The 18,775-nt window shown below is 35.8% G+C and overlaps 1 protein-coding gene across 1 annotated transcript in view; it reads right to left on the reverse strand.

The window, feature by feature from the left end:
- The window catches only part of CNOT2 (CCR4-NOT transcription complex, subunit 2), a 38,990-nt gene extending 20,841 nt beyond the window's left edge, over positions 1 to 18,149 (reverse strand). Inside the window, exons 1-4 of the mRNA XM_009887783.1 lie at positions 18,027 to 18,149; positions 6,592 to 6,658; positions 3,047 to 3,194; positions 2,220 to 2,402 (exon numbers count right to left, since the gene is read on the reverse strand). Coding sequence (XP_009886085.1) covers positions 2,220 to 2,402; positions 3,047 to 3,194; positions 6,592 to 6,658; positions 18,027 to 18,137 — 509 coding nt within the window. The 5' untranslated portion in view covers positions 18,138 to 18,149. The remainder of the gene's footprint in view (positions 1 to 2,219; positions 2,403 to 3,046; positions 3,195 to 6,591; positions 6,659 to 18,026) is intronic.
- Positions 18,150 to 18,775: the final 626 nt, after the last annotated feature.

Genomic DNA, 18,775 nt, shown 5'->3' on the forward strand with positions numbered 1-18,775 from the left:
CACGAATGATCCGCTTCATTCTGTGTGAGCTGGAGATGTCGAGAAGCCCAAAGGTAGGCCCCAGCTGAGTGAAATTCTGAATTTCTGCCCTGTGGGAAATCACAACATTCATTTTTCCCCTGTAACAGGATGGAAGTTGATGTTTTAGAAGTTTCTGCAAATAAAAATGTCAAACATTTTCCTAGTGGAAATTTTACCTACACAGATTTTTTCCACAATTACAAATCTGAAGCATTTCATTACATCCGAAATAGACCTAAATGCTTCATTTTGGATTAAAACATCAAGAAAGGGAACAGTTAGCCAAGACTGGTTCTCTCCTGCTTTGTTTCCCCAAGGCGGTGTATCTGAAAGACATCCACATCTTGGAAACCTCGTGCATTTGAAGAATCACATTCCTGGTACCATCTGAATTCTAGACCTGGTGAGAGCACCAACAAGGGACAACTTGATCTTGAGGGCATATAATCTAGCCTGATGACAGTACTTCTCATGCTAAGGGTTTTTTTTTGTTTCCTTTTAAACTAATTAGAAATAACCATGTTAAGAACTGCAAGGATAAGAAACGGATTAGGCCACAAAATGCATACTTCCCTAAAATTATAAATAATGTTTTACCAATGTAACTATGAAAGGGAAAGGGGAAAGTGAAGTATTCATGTTCAAAAACCTAAAAACTTGCATTGCTCCAACTAAGGCAACCATTCAGAAAACACTTCTTGGAAGTAACATAATTCATACATCTGTCAAGGAAACACCATAAATTCTTTTCCAGGTATAATTTCAACATTTTGTTAAATATATCAATTAGCAATTGGATATGTACTACTACTACTTCTGTAGGCTAAGAAACTGTGGAATAAGAACTTGACCTTGTTCCACTGGTATTTCCTTCTCAACTTGTAAAAATTGTAGCTTCTTGAAAATGAGATATAAAATGCAAACAGTGAAAGATGAGAATTTTAATTCAAATGCTCCTACAGATGGGGATTTCATTATCTACCCTACAACTGAACAATACTTAAACAACTACTTTCTATACATATATCAGTCTCCAAAATCATTGTCCTCTGCATGTAGACCTTTTAAATATATTGCTATTTCAACCTTTTGTGATGCTCAAGTTTCAAAATACTTTAAGACGTAAAGTTATCTTTTTATATTATCGTCTCCTTTAGTTGCTGCTATACATCCCAGGAAAGAAAAGGCAAATTCAACATAATCAGATGCAAGACGCAGAGTCTTCTCGCGCTCAAGGAACATGAACTGCTACTACCATATCTCTATTGCTGTGATTGAGAAAAGCATTTTTATGCCTAACTCATACTGTGAAACTACAGAACTAAATGGCCTGACCCAAGTTTCAGATCACCATGTCATTAGTTTTCACCTTCCTTTATCCATTTTGTAAAATACTAGATGGGGTTAGAGGAGGGACCTGACTGCCCTGAGCTTGTTTGTACTCCACGTAAGAGTCAGTTCCCTAAGGAAGGGCCTGAGGGGAGAAAAAGGATGAAACTGGGGGCACAGAGATCATGAGGTTGTAGAACGAAGTCTGGAAAGTAGTCAGGTGTGCAAAGCTGTGACCACACACATTATATAATTAGAATCAACACACTTCTTACTACAAGTTTATCAATATGAACTAAACATAATCACAGCACCAAAACACAGTTAAAGCCTAATGATATATGATGTCACAATCTTGCCCCGTTAGAAAAAGGGCAGAAGTGACTGAGAAGCTTCCAAATGAGCACCACATCCTTGAATGAATGGCAAACCATTGTTCTCCATCTTATTCCTGAATTTAAAGAAGTAAAACCCTAGGTCCCTACTCCATCTGAATCAGTTAACTATTGTTCCAGAATAACTATTGTATTCTTAAATCTTGCCTTACTTCTTCCCAAATTCATAGATGAACAGTCTTAAAATAGAAGCATATACCCAAAAATCAATGCATGTTTCAGGAACACACATGAAACATCACACATCTTAAAGAAGCAGCAGCAGAAATTCAGTAGTCAGAAACAGAACTTAGCTTAAAGGCCTCAAAAAGCTTGTGCGAATATTAAAAGCAGCTTCAAAGTTTATAGCCAGGAGACGAGAACACACGAAGCAGTGCTTTCGAGCTTTATTCTAATGGATAAAAATTAGATTTCCAGAGCAGCATTTAAGCGTGTCCACGGCTGTAGAGGGATGGTCTCACTAAACAGCCTTACCTGTTCACAGTAAAAGGTTGTCGAGAGGGTTGCTGCTTTGGCATACATATTATGCTTGGAGAGCTTCTGTTGGGGCTGCCTAACCCTGAACTGCTCATGCTGTTTGTCCTGCTGGGAATTCCAATGCCCTGACCAACCTGGGAGTGGTTCATCATATTCCTAGGATTCATAGGCAATATCCCCCTGAAAGAGAAAAAACCATCCACAGAGATGAATCTGTACAATAGTATTTGGTTACTCATTTAGATTACTAACGTAGGATGGACTCTGAGCTGTTGCAACTTAATTTGTGCTTAGCGTCAACACAGCATGTTTGGATTCCTCTCTATAATTAATGCAGTTTTGGATTTCTTCAGAAACATCAGATGACCCATTACATACTAATCAAGTCCTTGGTCAGGTTTAGATAAATACTTAAATATTATGCATTTGGAAAGGTGTTACAGCTTTTTTTTTTAATGAGCACTTCAGTCCTGCTACCTTAACATTCTTATCCAGTGTATAACATCCATATAAAAATTTTAACCGTACATTTACCAGAACAACCAAAAAACCAGCCTCTTACATTCTGAAGCAGAATTTGCCAGCAGTTTGTCCTTTACATACAAAAAATCAACTACTGTCTTACAGTAAGTCCTATCTTACTGTTTCGCAGTATTATTTCCCTAACACAGGCAGTGGTCAATAGAAACTACTTTTCTTTTGTTTTTTTTTTTTTTTTTTTAAATTAACCAGACTGTAAACTAGTCAAGGCAAAATATGCAGAACATTTAACAAGTGCTCTGCAGAAAGACACAATTGCAGAAATATCGGCTATCAATAAATACCTGCTCGGAGATGGAGGCGTGTGAAGTGACATTGTTGGTACCCCTGTTGTTGGCGTTACGTGGCTCGGTAACTGAGTGCCTTGTGATAAGCTGCGATTTAACTGAGGGGTATTGTTGCTCATTCCCCTCATTGGAAGGCCTAGTGCACCTATTGAAAAAAAATTCAGAGGGGTGGAGATATAGAGCAATCAGGAACAAAGTCTTCTCCATCAGGTGTAGATGGAAACAATTTATGCTGACAACCTACAAAAAAGTGTAAAGACTGAAGGAAAGTGCAGTGTAAAAACTAAGTCCTTGTTTCCATAATAGAAGCCCAATCATCTAAAATTTAGCCCCATTTCTGTTAAACTCTAGAAAGGCTCTTTAAGGAATTTCTGTGCTTGAGTCACTAACCAATTTTTGTTTCTTTTGAGATGCATACTGGAGAAAGGTTTTAGGTTTGAGTTTTTGATGACGGCATGGAAATTTACAAATTATCTCAAAAAAGACAGCATTTTGACAAAATTAATAACTGCACTCAATAAATACGTTAATTACTTTTGAATAAACTGGTATATATTTGGCCAGTATTTAGAACTCTGACCTGTCTTGTTAGAAATTAAGCACATGTTTAATAAAAAAAGTTATTAATATTTAATTAACAATAACATTGCTTTTAGAACAACAAAAGCAACTTTTTAGGCCAGTTCTCTGTAAAGTTTAAGTTGCTTCTTTTTGATAAAAGAACTTCAGTGTCCACGATTAAATCAAGTTCAATCTTTTGAGAAAAGAAAACAAGCAGAATTTAAACTGCTCTCTATTAGCATTTAAAAATATACAGAAGATTTTTAACACTGTGATCAAAAGTATTTTCTACACAAACAACTGTGTGTGACAGAAGTAAACACTTTAGTGAGGTAAAAAAAAGAAATCACTTTAACTTAGAACAGCAAAAGATTAGCTGCTGCTTGTCTCAAAATGTCCAAAAACTTTATGAAGTTTCTCATCATTCTCACATCGCTTTTCTGTGTTTATGAAGTTTGGAATGATGTTCAAAGAAAGAAAAATTCATTTAGTGCAACATATCAGTAGAAACAAACTCAGCATATAAAATGTGATAGCTATAAGTAACAGTCCCTATTGCTAATGCATAAGGCTGCTGAGATAGACTCACAGAACTCAAAACCTTATCTTACACACCAAACAAAAGAAAAATTATGATGAATCAGCACTCTCCCATGGTTGATCACCCCTGCAGATGAGCTGAATATGCCCGTGTGTAACATGATTAAATACTAAGAATGTAGAGAATGGACACAGCATACACTCAGGCTATTATCATGGACAAGGTCTGAAGAACTTCCTATGTTCAAGTTTATGCCCATTACCCCTCGTCCTATCACTGGGTGCCACTGAAAAAAGACTACTCCCATCCCCCTGGCATCCTCCCATTAAGTATTTGTATGTATTAATAAGATCCCCCCAGAAGAAACCTCCCAGTCATTTAGTTCTCACAGTTGAAGAGCTACTGTCTCTCTGCGTCCTACCCTACAACTTGCAATCCAAGAAGTTTGCAATAACACTCAAAGTTTTGATAACACTCAAATTTATCCCTACACATTCAGATTAAGAGGTAGTGTGACTTGCTATAACAAGCCTCCTAAGACTTCATTAAATGCTGATTATATCAAGGTGTTCACTGTAAATATTTTGGCAATTTGCTGCATCAGAATAATTTCAATGAGCATAAATACACATTATAAATAATATTTCATGTTGATTAACAATAAGGTGGAATTTTAAAAATAAAATGGTAAAGAAAAAATAAATATACTTCCAAACTAGATACAGTACACTGAAAAACATTACAATATTCAGGTTAATTTTATGCAAGCATTTGTTTCAGCAAAGCCAGTTTTACACTGATGGTTATTTCTTGTTGTTTGCTTTCTTTAAACTAGAATTTCTAACGTGTAGGGCTGTTACAGGGAAGAACAACTGTATTCTTGCAGCTGGCAAATAGGGGCAGTTGAAATATTCACCATAACAAAAAAAATATATAGCATGGGCTATATTGGAGGCTGATCAATGAAGTGGCCAATTTCCTGCCTAACAGTTAAATTTAACTTAAGTAACTCTATAACTGACATCTTGCTAAACAACTGAGAGCTACCAATCTAAAAGCGCATACGCATTATCAGCTTTGTTTTTCCCCAAAGTATTTTAATCATAAGTATTGACTTCAACACAGAAGTTTCTTGCTCCTTTTTCTCAATATTTGGTAGAAATCAAACACCAATAATATTTACTTTCTAGTTTTTAGCCATGCCATATTAGAGAGGTTATGTCCTAGGCACCACAACCAACTGAATGAACACAGCTGATGAAAAAAGTTAACCTTAAAAATAAACAACAAATAACTGTGATAAACAGAACAAATAACTGTATAAAGATACTGAAGTAGTTTAAGTGTGAAAGGTTCAATAGTGCCAGATTCAGGACCCAAAGAGCCCAGAGCCAAACATGCCCCTCAGACTGGCCAGAAACTGCTCATAGAAATCTCAGTAGCATAATCAAATGCCAGAGTATATTACATGATCACTCATCAACAGCCACTGAGATACTAATAAAAAAAAAAAAAAACCCACTATATTTTTTAAACTGTTTGAAGAAAGCCAAAAGAAGCTGTGAAGGCCATGCATCTAGCAGACAAAGCTATTAGTTTGTCCAGATAAAAAAGTCCACACTTTCTAAAGTACTCTGAAGACAGTTTTTCTTAGAATCACAGTCAGATGCACTTGGCAAGGAACTTGCAAACATAAAAGCGTACAGTGATAAAAGAGAGATGTTCACAAACCTGTTTTACTTTTGTAACTGTATCTAACTCAGATACTCTGAGTCACTTTCTGGATGCACCTCTCAGCTACAAGGAGGTTCAGTTCTCAATGCTGGCCCTTAAGTTAGGTAGCTAGCATTACACACCATGACTGTTGCTCTATAGGTCTTCTATTGCAACAGTATACACGAGACTGGCAGGCACAGAAAAAAATCTTCAAGATACGGGAAAGAAAGAAAAAAAAAAACTGGTGCAGAAGCCAATAATCTTACTGGCATAGTTCTTTGCCAAATGCGAGCTGCCGAGTACGCACACAAGATTTAATATGCTCATGTAGAGCATGAAATATCAGTTATAATTTAAGATGTAATTTCCTTCCATTCCTTACATATTTTTCTGAACTAGGCTCATTTTGGCTCAGCTCACTTTCCTTAGTTTTTCCTTTAGAAAGTCACAGTTCAATCAGACATTCTTTATAGGATGATTATATTTGGATATTTAACAGCTATACAGTGTCAATATATATGACACTTTACCTATTAAAGACTGCAAAAAATGCATACTAAGCAAAGCAAAAGTGTATCTTCAAAAAAAATAAAAATCACACAAACACGAAGACATACTGTTTTTTACAACCACCAGAAAACAAAGCCATATGCATGTTCTCTACCCAAAGAGCATGAAACTACAATATATTTAGCATAAAATAATCAATAAAAAGAATTCTTACTTTGTTGCCCGTATAAACTTGCCCCAAACTGAGACAGCTGACCTGATGTTGATGGTGATGCCAGCATCTAAAATGTAAGAATAAAAGGTTGTTAAAGACACAAAAATATTATGTTATCTTGCTCTGAAGTTGACAACAGTATATTGTTTTGCCAAGAAAGCCAAAACAGCAATAGAAAACTCCTTTTAAGTAATCAAAAGTTTAAGAAACTCCCTGAAATATCTGCACAGTAACAACTGCCACATTATATTACATGTCAATAAAAGTTTATGACTTTACATGTATAAAACCACTTTCTTTTACTTGCAACAAAGAGCATTAGAGGAAGGAGATCCAAAAGCTTTCAGTTTTTCTACCCTTGTAGCTAAGAGACCAATCTTTACAGAAGAAGGAACACTGTTAAACAGATAAACTTCTCCCCCCACGCCAACATGCATCATACAAGCAGTTCACTCCCAGTTCAATGTAATAATATAAAACTTTTGCTATTGTAACTTACAACAGCAAGTGCAAAGGTGGGAAATGAGTGGCTAGGTAGCAGCATGTATCTAGAAATAGATATTAACTTCAGGTAAGATTCTAATGTTAAAAGTACCTCCATAAGAGCTAGCTTCACGCTTGTATATACATCACATGAATAGGTAAAATGTATAAATATCAGAAGTAATCTCTTCTGCTCTATTATGCCCACTGTAGACATCACATATTACCAAGTATTTCCATTAAAATCTTCTTTGCCAACTTCCAGGCATCACACAAGAAATGTGACAAACTAACAAGACTCTTAAGAGTAAGAGCTAAAAAAAAAATAAAAAAAATCATGAGCTATGAAGAAAGATTGAGATCTAGGTTTGTATACTCAAAAAGAAGGCAACTAAGGTAGGTACATGACACCAGACTTCCAGTCATTGCTGGAGAGAAAAAAGAATAAACTTGTAAGAGAAAAAAAAATAAACTACTCTCCATGCTGCTGCAGAAATGGAAAGTATTAATAACTTTGAGAAACAGGAGATTTAGGCTAAATATCTGGGAAAAAAAAGCCCTTTGCAGTCTTAAGGACTGTTAAGCACTGGAACATCCATCACTGGATGTTTTTAAAGAACAGATTAGACGTACAACAACATTAGGTATAGCTGATTGTTCCGTGGAGCAAGAAGAGGTATTAGTTGACCTAATCCATCCAGCTCTCAACAGAATATGCTACTCTAACCCATGGACAAATGTCTGCTTGTTTAGTGCAGTAGTCTGGACTTGGATTGAATTTTAGGATGCTTTCAAGGAAAGGAATGTCTGTATTCTTACACATAAGGGGATTTCAAGCTTTTTCAACTTGAGAGTAAAGAATTCAAATCAAAATAATTTTTACCGTCATAAATTTCAAATTGCTTTGTTGACTTAATCTAGACAGATGTAAAAATCAAATAAACCTTATGAACTGAATTTGCTAGTTGTCTATACTGGGGCCAAATCTAGATGGTAGAAATGCAAAAAACGACACGCAGGGTAGATACCAAATATCAAAAGTAGCATTCGTGTCTTTATATCACAAAGTATTTACAATTTTTTTTAATACATACAGAAAGCATGAGAAATTACAGCAGCTAATTACTATAGACCAACAGAAAATGTATCAGAAATATCACCCCAAAGTGCTATATACTCACACATATTGTGAACAAGTTGTACGTATTTGATAGTAAGCAACTACAGCAATAAATATCAACAGTTGCACGCACAAGACGTTTGAAATACTAAGACAAAAACTTCTGGCAGAAAAAAATAGAACTAAAATATATGCCAAACTGGACCAAAGTTCTCCTGTCTTAGTGAAGAACTGGCTGTGAATAACAGAACATTTTAAATAACCACCAGTGGCTTCAGCTCAGCACTCAGGTAGTAAAGTTCACAGGCCACATCTGCATCAGCAAGCAATGCCACCAGAGAGAAAGGCATTTGTAAAACAAAAAAAGTTGCTCCTGGAGGCCTAACATACACACTGCATGCATTTCTAAATAGAGTTAGCCATGACTAAAACACCTGATGGCATGGACTGGTTGCCCATTAGTGAGAGGAACACGTTTGGTGCACTCCTGGAGCATTGCTTCCAGCCTATTTTGATCCAGAAGGAATCAAATTGACTCACACCAAGACTGCTCTGCAACACGAACCAAAGCATGCAGAAGTGGGGACACTTGGGAGACAGATTTCAAAAGCACACTCCCCACCCAAACTAACAAACTGATGTTTGTTAATAAAACAAGTCAATAAAGTAGTTTTAAGAAAGGGAAGACAAAATAAAGTGTTGAGGTAAAAAAAAAAAATATTCAAATTTGAAAAGTTGAAAAATCCGAGAACGTGTTGCAAGGTGTGGCAAATTGTAATTCGGGGGGGGGATGGGGGGGTGGGAGAAAAAGGTATGAGACACCTTCAGAGACAGTGACATGGGCACACAAGCCAAAAAAAAACCCACCCAAACCATCCAGACGTTGAGATAGAAACAGCAGTCAAAAAGTTCTAATAGCTCTGGGACAGGTAATCAAAACAGTTAAGCCAAAAAGAAGATGTGGTAAGAACAGCTGCTCAGGGCATTCAAAAATTGCTGCAATGGCATGTAATATATTAAGCAAAAGATGGTACAAACCTCAGCAGAAAAAATGTTTATGTTAACTTGGATTAAAAAAAAAATAATTAAAAATCACAGACATAAGAGCTACTAGATTACTTGAAAGAGAGGAAAAAGAATCCCACTTCTTCTATACTGAGTACTACTTGACTTTTTAAATTCAGTTAAAAGAAAGGGAATGGCAAATAATATTTAATGAACGCTGCTTATTAGAAATTGGATTTTCTTTTGAAACATTGCAAAGTAGGTCACATGTATTGTGCCACTTGCTTTTACATGAAAAGTTAATTGCAAAATGACTTGCAGAGAAACCTTTATAGAAAACCATCATAAAGGCCAAGTACTAAATTCAATAAGTCTAACAACTAGTCTTAAAGTCATAACATACTTAGAACATCAAAGATAACAAGCCTGAAGAAGAAAGAAATAAATATTTCTGTAGATCTGTTCCATGCTGATTAACTGCAGCATTTCTCAAATCTCACTTATTCTCTCTCTAGTTTATTTTCTAATATGCCAAAAAATCCTCCCCACTATTAAGTACCTCTTTCTGTCATAGCTAAGTAAGGAGCCGTTTAAAAATTTGTCTTCTTTTTCTATTATTTCCATACAATTTAGGTCAACAAGAAAAGAACTAAATTAGCCAAAACCTTAACCTATACTACCAAGACCTTTATTTGCATTCACAACCTCTGAGTGACTATTATAGTCTAATCAAAATTGGTCTACCAAAAGTAATGAAGCTTCAAGATGAACACTATTAGTAGTATTAAAAGCATCCCTTCCGGCATTCTGCAATCATTATTTTATCTGACTGGACTACTAGCCACATGACACACAAAATATAACAATTCTCCAAGAGTATAGTTGCAACAGTGGCTGGAAGTTACTTTTGAATTTCTTTTAGTCTGCAACAGTCAAAGGTAATGAAAATCCTAGTAAAAACTAAAGCAGTCTAACCCTTAAGGTCACTAAAGCCTCTTGCAGTTAGTAAGATCTTTTAAGCTTTACCCAATTATATATATTTTAGGAAAAATGCTCACAATTACACCTGTAACCTTTGGGAAAAAAAAAACCAAAAACAAAACCCACAACAAACCACATACCAAATTACTGAGATCGCGTCAATGCACTACATATTCTAGCAATATATATACAATACCAGCGTTTTAAAACAAGTGACTAATAATCTTTGATCAAGCCAAGGACATTGTTAAACAAGCTTCTGACACCTATAGCTTTTGCTGCACACGTACCAAAAAAAAATCCACCCTTCAAACTTTGGCATTTAGACTTAAATCAATTTGCCAGTGGTTTACGGCTACAAAATCCAGTTGAGAAGTAGCATGGGATTTCTGCTTCTATTCCAACCTTACATGACTGAACTACACAGATTGTTTCCATTTGCTTTCCCTGTACATGTTAGGAGATGGAGGAGGCCTAAGACTTGCTTGTCCCACAGGGCAAGGAGACAACTGAGCAAGACCTTGTGTAACATGAAGGGTGCACTTTATTCTCCTAGCATACAGAAGGACCGACACTCAGTACTGGCAGGCTGAAGGACTGAGTTGATGATCATCAACTAAGATGTGAACATCATTTTACTCACAAGTCTCAAATGCAGTTCTGATCCTGTTTCTAAACAGAAGATCCTGTTTCTAAACTCAAACCAAGTGACGATCCAAGCAGACAGCCCAATTTTTCCGGACTGGTCCACACCAAAAATCAGCAAGCTGTAACAGGCTATCACGCAATTTCCTACCCCTAGTGATGAACGAGATTTTACTGTAGCTGCTTTTGTTAACTCTTGATGGGTTTACTGCAGTAACTTCATTTAAGAGTGTCAAAAATCTTGAAAAAACAGCACCAGCAGTCGCTTAAATTTGCCAGAACTGTGAAAAAACTGCTGCATTTTACAACCCTCTTGGGAGACTGGCAAACACAGGCTGCAGCCTCCCTGGAAAGTGGAGGCGGGAGGAGGCCCAGCAGCAGAGCAGGCTGAGGGGGTTCCTGTCTCCCCCCTGCACTGCAGCATCCTGCCTCTTCCAAGCAAATCCCCAAATTACCATGGGGACAGCTGTCTTGACCGTAACTGCTGCGGTAGCACACCTCAGCACAGTGGCACCAAGAAAACTCAATAAAGCAACGCTTCTGCAAAGGCTGCTACATTATGCAGTTATAGCTTAAAGCTACTTTCTTAAACACAAAGCAAGCTGAAGTTAAAACACATCAATCCGACACTAGAAAGTCACCTAAAAGCAAAACATGTTAGAATAAGCAAGTAAGTCTGTGAGTAATATCGGGCCTGATAAACGATGGGTTTCTCACAGGTGCAAACATCAGCATCATTTTGTATTTGCACTACTTTATTTCTGGTATCTGCCATCTGTGCTGCACTATTTAATAATAAAACAGCTGACCCACAGCCTCAAAAGAATGAAGTGTTATACTGACATAAAAAATCATAATAAATCAAGCCAACAGATAACAGATGAAAAAAATGCAGATTTTTCTGTACTCTGCTGGTTTTACAGTAGTAGTACTAGTCCTCCTCTAGATTACTAACCACTTTTCAATACAGTGCTCACAGAATTCCCACGTTACAAGAAAATACTTCCAAATCTCAAAATCAGAGATCAATAAAGAAATGTTGAAAGCCTTATAATTGCAGGGTATTATTTGCAAGTGAAAACTGTTACTGATATAAATTATTTGTGAAATATAAACCCAAATACAATACTGAAAAATAAACGAAATTTTATTCAGTCTTCCAGATTTCATAATTTATGGTTGTGGTCTCCTGCCTCTCGTAGCGCTTGGGAAGCACAAGGACATAGGACTGCACTGTTGTTGGCAGCAGTATTTCTAGATCTTAAAGGCAAGATGTTGCCTTTGAATGACAATGACATTATTAACATGAGGTTAACATGGCTATTAAAGTAAAACTCTAAAACCAATTCTCCCTGTGTAGAGACATTCAGTTTGATGGTAGAGTGTATTAATGGGCCAAAAGATTAAGGAAAACTCATTGAAAGCTCCTAAAAAATGTCATAAGCAATTAAGAACTAGGACAACAAAGCAAATATTTTATTTCAATTAAATAACCAGTTGCATATGAAAAACTAAAGGAAAACAAACAAACAAAAAAAATCAAAAACCAAAACCACACACCAAGCTTGTAAACTACCAATATTACAATACATTCAGTGAACTGAATTATTGTGTAAGAAAACATAACCTCCCGCTTCTAGAAAAGGTAGATGATTTTATGCATGGAATTATCTGGTCCAAGGAACTACTGCATATGATAAAGCTGACATGCAAACCCACTATATATTGTTAAGTGGGGATGCAGTAAAATATAGCTGTTAGATAAATTACAGAAATAACACTTACCAACATCAATTTAGTTCTTCTGTTAAAAAAAAATCTAAATACTCAACCATAGTAAAAATTGTATACTACAGTCATCAACAGTGAAATTAATTTCCTTGTGACATAATTTCAAATTTTAAAGTGATGTGAAATAACTTTAATTCAGATACATACTTCTTGCAAACTGTGTGAGAAAGTATAAAAGCCCATTTTCTTCTCTAAGTAAAATTAGTTTATCATGTATTGTTTTATTTGATAAACCTATCATAAACCAGGAATAAATTTATAGGTGACACAGTAACAGGCTGCATTTTGCATTTTAAACTTTTGGTTCTTTCTTCATACTGTATAACTTTATTATGAAATCAGAAGCTATAGGCAGAATGGCAATAGGCTCTGAACATGTACACTGCATTAAAACATAAAACCTCCCTCAATTTGTTTCTAATCTCATCCCCTGCAAGTCCTTCCAACTGTTTTCAATGAATGGCATTGCAATTTTCATTCATTTTAAATTTGTTTTGGGTTTTTTTGTTGTTGTGTTGGTGGGTTGTTGGTTGGGTTTTTTTTAAACATATTATGTACTCGCTAAAAGATGCAAAGATTGTTTCATCACTCTCTGGGAAGGTAAAAAGCAACTCTGTTGCTTTGCAACTCACACTTAAAAAAAAAAAAAAGAGCTTAAATCACGTGTTTCAGAAAGGAAGCAGAGCAAACCAACCCACTATTCACTCAAGTCTACAAGTATGTTTATATGCAAAGTAATGCATATGAAAATATTCATTTGCCATTTGTAATTAAAGGCATGAATCTCCCCAAAATAAGATTTACGTTTTTTTTCCCTCCACAAATGGATCAAAACTATTCAGACTACGAAAAGTTACATTAATGTTAAGTAGCCCTATTCAACCAGCTGCATGAGCGTGAATTCTGTGACTGCTTCTGATACAAGAGGATTCCATGGGAAATTTTAAGTATTTAACACAACTCCATATGTAGCATCTGAAGTTAAATTATGACTAAGCTAACAAACTCTCATGCAATGACGAAGGCAAATGCCAAGCAAGATGCCTTGGGAAACAAGATACCATAGCTTTCCTTAGAATCCTAAAAAATAGCATTAGAAAGTCAGCAAAGCAGCTGGAACAACATGGTGTTCAGCAACACTAAAGCCAAAGCTGTCTCCAGAAGACTGATTAAATACTTCCACATTTAGTTTCCCTAACGTGGCAAGATTCTGGATCTCTGTCTCCACAGTAAGTTAAGTCTTGTTTCAGGGTTTTATCTCCTGTAAAAGTACAACCTCTTTATAAGGCCATATATTTCAAAACACAGTAAGAGTTAGGTAAAGGTTCTATAAATTACTTTGATGGAAGTTTGCAGTAAAAGACTTCAATAACAGCTTCTGACCACCCCTTTCTTGCATCACCACCATCATGTCCATTATAAAACAAATCTCCTGTCGTTTGCCTTCATGCAACTCTCTCATGACACAGGAACACCTGAATTTCATCCATCACAGACATGCTTCTACTACATGAGGATGGAAGAAACCTTTAGAGAGCAGTCTCCCAGAATCAATAACCCATTCTGCTGTGCTCAATACCCAAATCTGAAGACCTCCTACTTCAGGAAAGGTAGTGCCAGGGAGCTAGATTAATAGTTGCAATGAGTCAAATCTAACCTGCAGGCTAGATCTTACTTGCCCCAATTGTTAAAATATATTTGATTTCACAAGACGGGATGTTTTGAAAGAACTGAGCTGCAAAAGAACATCAGGTGTCAACTGAGAAAGTCCAGAATAGATAAAATGTTAACATTTTTCAGACAAGAGAATAAGCTCAGCAAACTAACCCATTGGAAGTGCAAATCAGAGAATTACTACTATGTTACTGTGAGCACTTTATCATCTGTTGAGCAACCGGGAGAGAAAACGAACTGCAAAGCACTGGGCGAAGAAATGGAAAAAGCATTCATTGAAAAAAATTCTCTTAACTTTAGTTATAATTTGGGCAGATCTTCATCAAAAGGCATGTCTGTCTACTGTCAGATTTGTACCTACAGTTCATCACAACAGAAGATGTCCTGATCTTATATTCTCATGTAGGCATCTTCAGTGGATTAGGCTAGACTGGTCAAACCTTGTAGAGCACTTCTTCCATTCTTTTACATGAGAAATCAAGGAAGTTCAGACCAAACAGGTCTCATTTTTTCCCCTCAAAGCACATTGTCTTTTTTTTTTCCTCATTTGAAGACAGCAGGTTTGAAAGCATGTGAAGGCTTTGAGTTACCATTTCCTACCATTGTCACTCTATCCAAATAAAAATATGCCCCTTTCCTCACAATGATTTTGCTGAGTGCACAGACAGCTCAATTAAGTTGCTGAAACTGGCCACAAATAAGCTCTGTAATTATTTTGTGGGCACATTGTGCATCTTGTTGTCAATTTAAGTTACAGGACCACATTCGTTTAAAGCCAAACCTTAAACCATTTTCTTAACCAGTTCTGTTTTCTGCAAGTCCTGTAAAACATCTAATTTCTTTGCCAAAGGATTATTGACCTGGTTATCACACACCGTCTATGAATTCTGCTGCACCTAGGGTCAGAGCATTCATGGATTTACTCTGTTCCACTTCCTAACTTAGCACTGCAAGGTTTGTGATGACTCAAGGCAAAGCTACTCCTTTAGTAAAAAGGAAGCATTAGATAGCTTCAGTAAGATCTAATCTCATCTAAGGAAACAATTTTCTGCCTAAAACAAGAGGCCCAAACAGCATGCATGTGATTTTGGAAGCACTTGAGCACTAGTAACACAAAACTTTTCCATTTCAATTATCACATCAATCCTGACTGTCTAGAACTGCATTCCCTAGTGAAAAAACAGGTAAGTTACAAGAAAGCTTTTAGTTTTTAGCTACACTGAGACTCTGAAATAAAAGTAACATGTCCTAAACTATTTGTTGCTACTTCTTCCCACTTATAAAAAGTCTTCAAAATTTAAGACAGGACTTGAGCAGCCTTAGTTCACTTTAACTTTGTGTAAAGGAAATTCTTTTAAAATGCAAATTAGCCAAAGCAACAAGTCAGAAGAATACCACATCAGTAAGTGCTATAAAGATTGTTTAATAAAAGGCATAAAATATTTTTTCACATCTTTTTAATTCTTCATTCTTTTTTCACTTAATAAGTAAAGAACGATTTCATAATATAATTTGAAAAAAAATTAAAACCTCCACCTTGGGTATTAAAACAAGGCAGAAAGCTAAAAGGCTCCCAGCCCAGTCAAACTGCGTGCAAGTCAGTCTAGTACCCAACCTGAAGACAAGGCCTCTTCACAAGGACTGAAACATTACCGTAAAGTGAAAAATAGATTCTGAAGTTTATACAAAACAATGGGCTTGCAGTAATGGGCCTTACTCTACTCTAAATTTTAGGAAGGTTTCACCGTTCTGTACGTTCCTCTGCTTGGAGAGCAAATACACATGCGCAGTAACAATTCCCTGGTAAATAGCAACTTTTAAGGTCAGAATCAGTAAGACTTCAACAAAGTTAAAAACAGAAAAACACCTAGTCAAGTCTAGCAGGAGGGTAAATACTGAATAAGCTTTAGCCCTTCCTAAAGAGCAGTGTTTAAGGAGGCCATCAACAGTGGGCTTCCCTCAGAACCACTCTACTTCAGGCTGAAGAACTTTAGAGCATAAATGAAGCAGAAATGAAGGACTCTGGATTTGTGTGTACATCTGATACATCAGAGAAAAAAAAAAAGAACATTTAACTCATTTTCTACAGGTTTTTAGCTAAAACTTGCAATATATATATTTATGCATGCTCTAAGTAAATACATACATGAAACTGAAAATTTTAAAAAAGGAGTAATTTAAATCGCAATAAAACTGCACCTTGTTTAGACAATTCTACTATAAAAAAAGGCAGAAACACTGCCATTTTTCAGGAAGCTTACAAAAAGATTGTGTATGCTACGTTTTAACCTTTTTATTACCAGTTGGATTTTCTGGATATAGAAAATTATTTACTCCTTTCCCCAAAGTTTCCTCTACCTTTTTTTTTTTTTTTTTTTTTTAACCCACATTTACCTACTCCATTTCAATATAAATGTGAAGACAGAAAGATTCAAAGTGTTTCAAGATCTAGAATGCTGGAAATTTTACCCCCCCGGGTGTTCATAAAACCCGATCCAGGTTTTGAACATTAGTCTTTATTAGCTTACTCAGAGAAAAATCTGAGCAAATCTATTTTTGTCTGTCAATACCGTTATCCCAATAACAACAGAGTCAATATACTTATTGTGTTCTCATATACAGAACATCATCTTTAGAATTTCTTACAGCATAGTGTTCATCTCATTTTACCTTTCTTACTATACTGCAACGATTTCTTCCTCAGTGCATCAAATCTAAAAGTGAGGATTTAATATCTAAGAATCACTTTGGAGAAATAGCGTCTACCATTTTTGAGAGTGCTGGCTGCACCTCTCGTGCTCACAGAAAGGAAAGTATGTTCAACATTATAAACATTCTATTGTGCCTCTGTGGTACATGCACATATGTAATGGACATAAATAGAAAAGAGCAGCCTATTGAATTTTCTTTACACTGTACTACATTTTAACCCTTTGCTGGCTCACCTGAAATGCATTACAAAACTAACTTATGAAACTGAATTGGAAAACTGCATTTAAGCATTGTTTTTATTTTTGTTTTAAAAAGCCTTCTACTCTAAACCTATTTCCTTATACCTTTGAAAATCTGAATTAAAATTCAACTAACAGTCTATAGCAAACGTTTATGTTTACATAGGTCAAGGTCTACCAAGGCTATGTTCACATCTGCTATTAAACAATTATATTTCTGGACAGTCACAAAGGCAGACTTGAAGCAATGACACCTTTTTGAAAATCTGAAGTGGTTTTTAATTTTCTTTTAAATTAAAAAGAAAATCTGGCATGTGTTTTGCTTACACACACATTAAATGAAAGTCTATCATGAGATGGTATTTCTGACCTTCAGGTGATATGAACTTCAAGTCATGCTTTCAGTCTTCCATATATTTCTATGTACCACTCCATACAAGAGTGAAATATTTTACTGGCTCATTTATTTATTTTTATAATAAGCAGATCTTCAGTAATGCCAATGCAGTTCTAACATACAATAATGCATTATCAAGGAAAAAAAATGTTTAGGAATGGTTGGTTTTGTAACTTTGTGTCATTACAAATGGGAGAAATACCTAAATTGGAATACTTGAGCAGACAAACAAGCTGCACAAGGCATTTTCAGAAACAGAAAAACCGTTGAAGATGTAAAATGCAAAACCACAACAAAACCACTGTAGACACAACATGTAAACACAAGATATAATCAATAACCCAATTTAAGTTACAAATACAATTCTTAAAGACAAAAAATAACTTACATCTTTTTCTGACCGATGTGGGAACATCGATGATTGGCTGTAGTACATGTTTTCATCATGGTAGTCACCATCAACCCCCTCTACAAACTTCTTCCTTGAAGCACCAAACATGCTGTTTGTCACCTAAACAAGAAGAAAATATATTTAAGGATTGTTAAAAAAAGAGCAGTTACTAAACATTTGAAAATTCCTCTTAAAAGTATTTTCTGTATATTGCCAAGGTAACAGTTCTTTTAAGTGGGATTTTCATCTGACAAAACCTCATATTTCAGAAAGGACTGGGGTGGGGAGAGGGGACACACTTCATTTTTTGGAGGGGTGTTCATTTGGGTTTTTGGGGTTTTTTTTGTTTTGGTTTGGTTTTTTTGGTTGGGGTTTGTTTTTTTTTTTTTTGAGTCTCATGACCTTTCACTCATGTTTATTTAAAATTACAGAATGTCAGACAACTAAACAGCAAATTTCTCAAATTTTCCTCTCCTCGGGTAAACACTTTCCATCTAAAAGAATAAAATGAAGGAATGTTCTTTAGAGCTCAGCTGCCTTATAAGAAATAACAATAATAAAAAGAGGAAGAAAAAAAAAATATATCTGTAAAATCACTCCCATGTCTCATCATCACAACTTTGGAAAAGCAGCTTTCTATGCAACACTGCGCACTCAGAGCCACGATTAAGTATGAGAAGGTTGAGCTTAACCACACTCAACAACCTCCTCACAGACTAGCAAAGTTTCTGAAAACAGCCCATAAA

The sequence above is a fragment of the Charadrius vociferus genome, unplaced genomic scaffold (genome assembly GCF_000708025.1).
Source record: "Charadrius vociferus isolate BGI_N301 unplaced genomic scaffold, ASM70802v2 scaffold125, whole genome shotgun sequence".
In the NCBI taxonomy this organism is placed as follows: domain Eukaryota; kingdom Metazoa; phylum Chordata; class Aves; order Charadriiformes; family Charadriidae; genus Charadrius; species Charadrius vociferus.